The sequence below is a fragment of the Barbus barbus genome (genome assembly GCF_936440315.1).
Source record: "Barbus barbus genome assembly, chromosome: 27".
NCBI classification, from domain to species: Eukaryota; Metazoa; Chordata; class Actinopteri; order Cypriniformes; family Cyprinidae; genus Barbus; species Barbus barbus.
In genome coordinates this window covers 28321466-28328735 of record NC_136755.1, presented here as the reverse complement: position 1 = coordinate 28328735, position 7270 = coordinate 28321466, and the positions used below count along the sequence as shown (strand labels likewise).

General features: G+C 37.3%; 1 protein-coding gene across 1 annotated transcript; it reads left to right on the top strand.

Moving 5' to 3' along the window:
• The first annotated feature begins 161 nt into the window (after positions 1 to 161).
• On the top strand, positions 162 to 7008 carry mturn (maturin, neural progenitor differentiation regulator homolog (Xenopus)). Its single transcript, XM_079380920.1, has 3 exons — positions 162 to 584; positions 4372 to 4494; positions 5334 to 7008. The coding sequence occupies exons 1-3, from the start codon at positions 414 to 416 to the stop codon at positions 5439 to 5441; spliced, it is 402 nt and encodes a 133-aa protein (XP_079237046.1). The 5' UTR covers positions 162 to 413; the 3' UTR covers positions 5442 to 7008.
• The last annotated feature ends 262 nt before the right edge of the window (positions 7009 to 7270 follow it).

Below are 7270 nucleotides of genomic sequence, written 5' to 3'. Positions count from 1 at the left end.
TTCTAGTATGCTGCTGTTGTTAAGAATAATTCATATTTACTGTACAAGATCAAAATGAGATGACATTTATTATGATTATTGATATATATTTGGATAATAGGTATGCTGTGTATACAGCTCGGGGAACGGCTGTCTCTTTCGAGATGGTTCCTTGTGAAGCTGAAGACGATGGGCGCATGTGTTGTCACGTGACAGGCGTTGTTCTCCGCACAGGAGGCTGAAGCGGGTCCGGTCCTGTAGGTCCAGATCAGGAACACTCAGCTACAGGCCGATATGAGACAGTGAGAGCGCAGCAGAAGCAGAACCAGAACCGGAATCATCTGCGATCACCATGACGACGCAGCCTTAGTGCTCAGCATCCGCATCCTCAGCATCATCCGCGGCTCAGGTGCGCCGTCAGTCCGTCAGGCAGGATGGAGTTCAAAGAGCTGGTGGACACCGCCGAGAAATGGTGCTCCGGGAACCCGTTTGACCTGATCTTCGCCGAGGACGTGGACGAGAGGCGGCTGGACTTCTACGCCGAGCCCGGGATCTCGTTCTACGTGCTCTGCCCGGACAATCTCACCGGAGGAACCGACAATTTTGTAAGTATGACATAATCGAGCAAGAGCCTGGGGAGGAGGGGGAGCTGCGCGCGCGCCCCTGTGTGGATGCTGTTGTGTTCTAAATGCTCTTTCGTCTCAATTACAGAAAGCACTATGGGTTTTGGACATGCTAGTATGGTATTAGCATGGTTATTAGACACATGGTAGCACCATCCTGTGTTAAAAAAAAAAAAAAAAAAACATGATTTCTGGCCAAAATAAATTTTAAATATATGCTAAAAATGTCTTGTAAACAGTGAAATGCAGTAAAAAAAATAATAATACTTTATAAGTTTCAGCCTTCATTTACCAAAATATATTGCAAAATGTATTTCAAGGACAAGAAAATACAGTGAAAAGTTCAATATCGTTCTTCAAAAGTGACCTATGTGAACACACACACATATACATATAATATATATATATTATATATATACAGAAATATCAGTAACATGGTAAATAGTGAATACTATCACTGTAAGCTGGTATTGCTGAAATACTTTTTATTTTTGCATGTGATTTGAGGCCTTTATCTCAAAGCAGATGAAATGATGTCACTGTTTTTGACTGCAGAACTTTCTCCATACTCAGCTGAATTTTTGGATGTAGTGAGGTTGTATGCAACAATCTCACAAAGTGTATAGACTGATGTATATAGCCTGGTCAGACAGGCATGGGTCATTATTGCAAGTGTTTTATCAGCACACAAAGGTCTTAAGCTGAACAGTTCCCTAGACACTGTCACTGAGGAACAAATAGTGCAGATATTCTCAGTGTTTTGTGCTGTGATGTAGTAAAAACACATGCAGTATTTGCATTGATGCTCCACTTTCACGTGTCTGTTATGTTTGCTTTCCATACAGGAATCAGTTTAAAGGTTTGAAATGAACCACAAGTTCATGATATGAGTTCCCTCATATCACACCACATGACCAGACTGCATCAGACCGCTGCATCAGAGTCCCAGAGCTCACACAAATATCAGCGCATGCACAGGCAGGACAGGGATCTAATTACTCACGCTGATCAATACACAGTTCAGCAGGACCACAGAGCTAGAGAGAGCAAGAGATTGTACTTTATTAATAGATAAATCTACAGTGAATCCAATTAAAAAAGAGAGCGCTTCTGTGATTGTGCATTTAAACCTAGAATTTAACAGGATTTTGACAATTTTAAAGCAAATAAACATAATAGAAATATTTCTACTTGTGAAGGTCACTAATACAATAAGTCATTTTTCAGTGCAAATTTTCACTCAGATTGTCATGTTGATAATACTGTATGTAGCCCTAATGAAATTCTAGAAAAGTAAAATTAAGCATTTTCTAGACTTGGTGTAGAAACAATTTTCACGCAGAAATTGCTAGTAAATTATTACAAAGAAAAACAGCAAGTATTGCACTGAATTAAAATTTTGAAGCAGAAAGATTGAAATATTTTTTTTCTTGTAAAACATGCTCTAACATATATATATACAAAGTTCTGGCACAAAACTCTAGATGGCGCAGTCCGATAGCTCTAACTCAGTATGAAATAATGACGTCATTATCTCATGTCACAGCTGATTGGTTCTCTCCTCTGTCAGTGGCCAATGAGCTCGCTGCCCAACATTCAAATACTTGGCTAGTGTTTGCTGTAGCAATAGCAGTGTGCTTCAGAAACCCTCCACCTTCCCCAGCTCCACCTGTATTAATAGATCTGCTACGGGGTGATCTATGCTATGGGGGTTATTCATATATGTCATAAGTGCAGCAGCAGTATTTCTTACATGCTCACAGCAGCATATTGTGGATGTATTGGCAGTAGCAAGTCTCGGTACTTGCTCTGCCTCAGCAGCAGCAGCATAGCAGATCTATTCCTCTAAGACCAAATACATTAACATTGTCATGTACATTACCATGCCAGTCCCTCAGGGAGTTGTCATGACAGAAATATATTTGATTTATGTTTTTATGTTATTTATGTTATTACACTGCATATAAACATGCCATGCAGGTGATTGCATAATGTTAACCAATATCCAAATAGCTGTTTAGACATCATTTTAGCAAGCTTGCATTCAGTATAGCTTTCTTGTAAACCCACTTTTCAAAGTCAATTTCATTTAATTCTGATTGAATAATCTGTTCATATGGAAATATGTTGGATTATAAGTATAAGGGGTTGTGAATGGCCACTAATGTTGACTTTAAAATAAAATGATGATTATAATAATGTTGCTCTAGCAAAACTACTCATAAGAGTTGAATTGGAGCTCCTCTGGTTTGGTCTGTGGTGTTTTTTCCTCCTGGTTCCTGTGAGCTCTGGACAGATGCATAAATAATCAATCTGTCTCTCTGAAATCAGTAAAAGAAAGTTTTCAGTATAGTGCTTCAGGCACAACACAGCTTGAGCGGATATCTCTAGAGAAAGACAGAATGTGTTGAATTCATTCACCATGTGTTGATGTTCCCTGCTGAAACATGAAGCTGGGCTGGGACATAACAAGATTAATATCCTTTTGTTGAGCATTAGAATTCTGCCAAATTTTACATCTGTATATTCATTGAATATTAGTTTTTCTAGTATGATAGCCATAAAATCACATGCACAAACAGCTGCAAAACTCCATTTTTGGTTTTATGAGTTTTGAGATCATCTTACATTTCCCTGTGAGGTCTAGAGGAACCAGAAGGACTGAAATATCAGCACCATTTGCCATGCACCTTGAACAGGGCGTTCCAGAGATGGATGATGCGTTGTGCATGTCCTTGTTCTCAAAAAAAAGCTGCCAAAATCCAAAAAGTACTTTTTTAGAGAGCATTTAGAGTGACACACATGCACTAAAACAGTCCTTATATCATTGTGCATCAAATGCACAGCATTCAGCAAACTAAACATTTATCTGTGTAATGTATAACTGTACAAACATCAGCTTTTATAGTTATCGGTCTCTTCAAATTGCAATAAACAGCAGATAACAAACAGAAAATACAATATATTATACATCTTTTTATAAAACCATAAGATGTTACACACACTGGAATGGTGTAAACTTATTTTTATTAGAATTCTCTGTTCTATTGTATTCTATTCTATTCCCTCATTAATATTTTTTCTCAAACTCAGTTTGGTAGGAGAAGATTATTTGGGCCATCTAGTGAAAAATGGTCCCTCTCGCTCGGATAAATATAATGGGACAAAGAGTTTTAGTGTCCCAGATTCTCTGCTGGAAGCTCAACTTTGACATCAGACATTTCCTTTTAACCATATATGGACATTTTATAAATCCAGAAATAAAAATAACAGGGAGTTTGAGTTAAAATACTTTTTACACCTGTATATTTTTAGTCTGATTGTAGTTTCCATCTGACAAACAAATTCTCCCTATTGCAAATAAAAAAGAGCTTTATTGCCAAGTGTGCTTACAAGTGAAAACAATACACAATTGACAAAAATACAAGAGACAATATATTGTATGTACAGATGTGGATGTGTAAAGGTTTTCATGAACATGAAAAACACAGTTTACTGAGCTTTGAAATTCCATGAAGCACAAATAAAAAATGTACATTTATGTGGTATATATGTGGGCAGGTGCTTTTATACAAAGTGACTTCGAAGTTACACTTTTGCTAGTGTAAAAGAAATGTAAAAGAAAAGAAAAAAAAGGCACTAAATTTAGATAAATAAGCATTCTGCTCATCAAAAAATAGAGCAGTAATAAAATTTGGTTGAAGTATGAAATGTTTGTATTAGTGTGAAACTGGTAAAGTGATGTGTTTAACTGTATGTGTGTTTTCAGCATGTGTGGAGTGAGAGCGAGGACTGTCTGCCGTTCTTGCAGCTCGCGCAGGACTACATCTCCTCCTGTGGGAAGAAAACACTGCTGGAGGTGCTGGACAAAGTCTTCAGATCCTTCAGGCCTGTAAGTCTCACTCTATACTGTACATTTCTGAATAATAATAAGCACTATAAACAATTATACAGCCACGTAATATAATTCATTAGTTTAACTTTGTAATGCATAACCTTTACCAAGCAGTCCATATAAGCTGTGAATGCTCTGCATACCCAAGCCATTTTTGAGATTTATTACTATAAATTCCCTTGTCATTTGAGGCGTAACGTAAGGCTTACATAATAGTTGGACAAATGTTGGAAATATGCATGTAGCTGGCAATTTCCTGCAAATCTGTTGACTTTGATGTCTGTACTCTTTTGCTATGAATTCTCATTATTGTTGCATGGTCTCAGTGGTTTCCTGGCATGTGGGTGATTTCATGCATGAGGAAAACTGAAAAGCAGAAAAATATGCTGCTTCTGCCAGATCTCGATGACTGAAAATCACATTTTAACTAAAGCAACTAAATCAAATGAAAATAAGTTGTAACTCTATATTTTAATTTTTTTTTTCCTCAAACAAAGCAAATGTTGAAGGGCCACAGAAAACTTAATTCTTCCATTTTTTGGCATAGACAAAGAGTGTCCATTTTATTCATCAAAGTGAATATTTCTGAGGATTTTTATTGCTCCATTTGCTTCCCCCATCTTGCGTGTGTGACATGTGTACAGACGTTTTTTTTAAAGGTTTCAAAGGTGGCGTATGCAATCAGATTTTAGAGGCAAAACTGCGTGTTTACAATCTTATAATGGAATCTCTGGAATGCCAATGCATGTTACATTTGAATACTCTGTTTTGTTTTGTTCTGTTCAGGTTTGATTCTGTTCTATTCAGTTTGGATTGATTGTGAAATTCTTCTGCAGCTCCTGGGTCTTCCAGATATTGACGATGACACATTCGATCAGTATCACGCAGACGTGGAGGAGGAACCAGAGCCTGACCACCAGCAGATGGGTGTGAGCCAGCAATAATGCCCAGCAGAGAGGCTACGCGCTGGGCCAGAAGCCCTGCTCTCCTAACCTTACTCACCTGGCTCTTCTTCTTACAGTATACACACAAACACACACACTGCACCATTATACCCTTTAAAATCTGGAAAGCTTTTCCTGCACCCTGATTTTAACTCAAGTGATCATTATTTTGATCAAAATTATTTCTCATCAACTTCTCATCACATTCAAGCAGAAAACAAAACAAATATCTCATTCCCAGCTTTCATAATATTTTTTCAATAACCTGGAGGCAGTAGATTAGAAACTTATGTTCAGAATGGAATACCAGTGTACTGCATACTGCTGCATTGTCACATGACCTCATTATGTTGCATGTTTAATTCAGCGTCAAGCAGTTGTCAAAAAATTACAGTAGGATGTTTTGCATTCACATCCAAATTTGTGGTAAAAAATGTCTTAATTCTTGACAGTGTGATCAAAATATACATGTTGCAATTGGTATCACATCCTATTCATTCATCAAATTGGAAATAAAAGGGAAATGCTGCACATTTTGATCAATTCTGTAGGGCAGGTATTCCATGCAAACACAAAATTTACATGGAAATGTAGTATGCTGTTCTGAACATATCACTTTTAATCAAAGTTGAATAATTAATGAAAGTCACTTTTTTATGTGCACTAATGAATAATTCACAATTAGACCAGGAACATGTATTAAGAAAGTAAATGGGATCAGTTATTTTGTTTTCATGTAGTGAATCTAGATTGAGGAATTATTGTACCCTTGACTAATACATTTACCCCAGATCTTCTCTTCATATTGAAATGTACTTTAAATCACTCCAAAATATCTGCTAAATGACAAATAACCAAAGCTGACTGCATGTGCATATAAAGTATCTGTGTTTAAGGATTGAATTAAACAAGATCAGAAGGTAGAGTCATCACTGAATTATCACTGATTCAGAGGTGATGAGGTTATTGTGTTTTTGGGTGGGTGAGATGTTTAAACAAACCCTCGATTAATCCTATCTTTGCCTTTATTGTCTTTTGATTGTATTAATCAAGTTAAGAAAGGTCAACTCAAGAGTTTAACCACAGAAAGGTCAAACTGTGTATCTAAGTCTAAACTCTTAAAATAAAGGTTCTTCTGCGGTTCAACACTGAATCCAATTCTTATCAAGATCCATTTTTGGTCTCATAGGGTTCTTGAGTTGATATAGACTTCTTTAAAGGTGCTCTGTATGATTTTTAAATATAGTATCAGCACACACCCATTTAAAGATATCATACACTCGGCGCAATGCAACGCCAGACGCGTTTTTTGCTAGTTTCAGCCTGATGCAGTTATCATTTTCACGTCCAGTTCCACGTTATTTAAATAGCAAATGCACTTGGGCCAATCTGTTCACCTATGGGCGTGCTGGTCTGAAAAGGAGGCGTGTTCAGGCGCATTGTTGGCGTGTTGCTATTTTGAGGCATCTGAAAACATTCCGCCTTTGACCAACTAAAACCTGGTCTAAAGTTAATGCCGCAGTATTTTTTTATTTTAGGGACATGTTCGTATTATGCACCATATGCCAAATATAAAAAATGAAAGGATTAAAATGTAAAAGATTATTATTGTGTATGCTTTAACCTCGAGCACGAGCAGATCTGTTTCCTCTCTGGAGACATGTTCAGTCTTTGCTCTTGCAAATTCTGCCATGTAAATAGCGAATCCACCATGGTGCAAGCGCAACTGGCTCTTAAAGGGATAGTTCACCCAAAAATGGAAATTCTGTCATCATTTACTCACCCTCAAGTAGTTCCAAACCTGTATGAATTTCTTTGTTCTGCCGAAC

Excerpts from the sequence above, each read along its gene's own strand:
- mturn (XM_079380920.1), top strand. The coding sequence starts at position 414 with ATGGAGTTCAAAGAGCTGGTGGACACCGCCGAGAAATGGTGCTCCGGG. Across the intron at positions 585-4,371 it reads CCGGAGGAACCGACAATTTT|CATGTGTGGAGTGAGAGCGA; the intron begins GTAAGTATGACA and ends GTGTGTTTTCAG. Across the intron at positions 4,495-5,333 it reads TCTTCAGATCCTTCAGGCCT|CTCCTGGGTCTTCCAGATAT; the intron begins GTAAGTCTCACT and ends ATTCTTCTGCAG.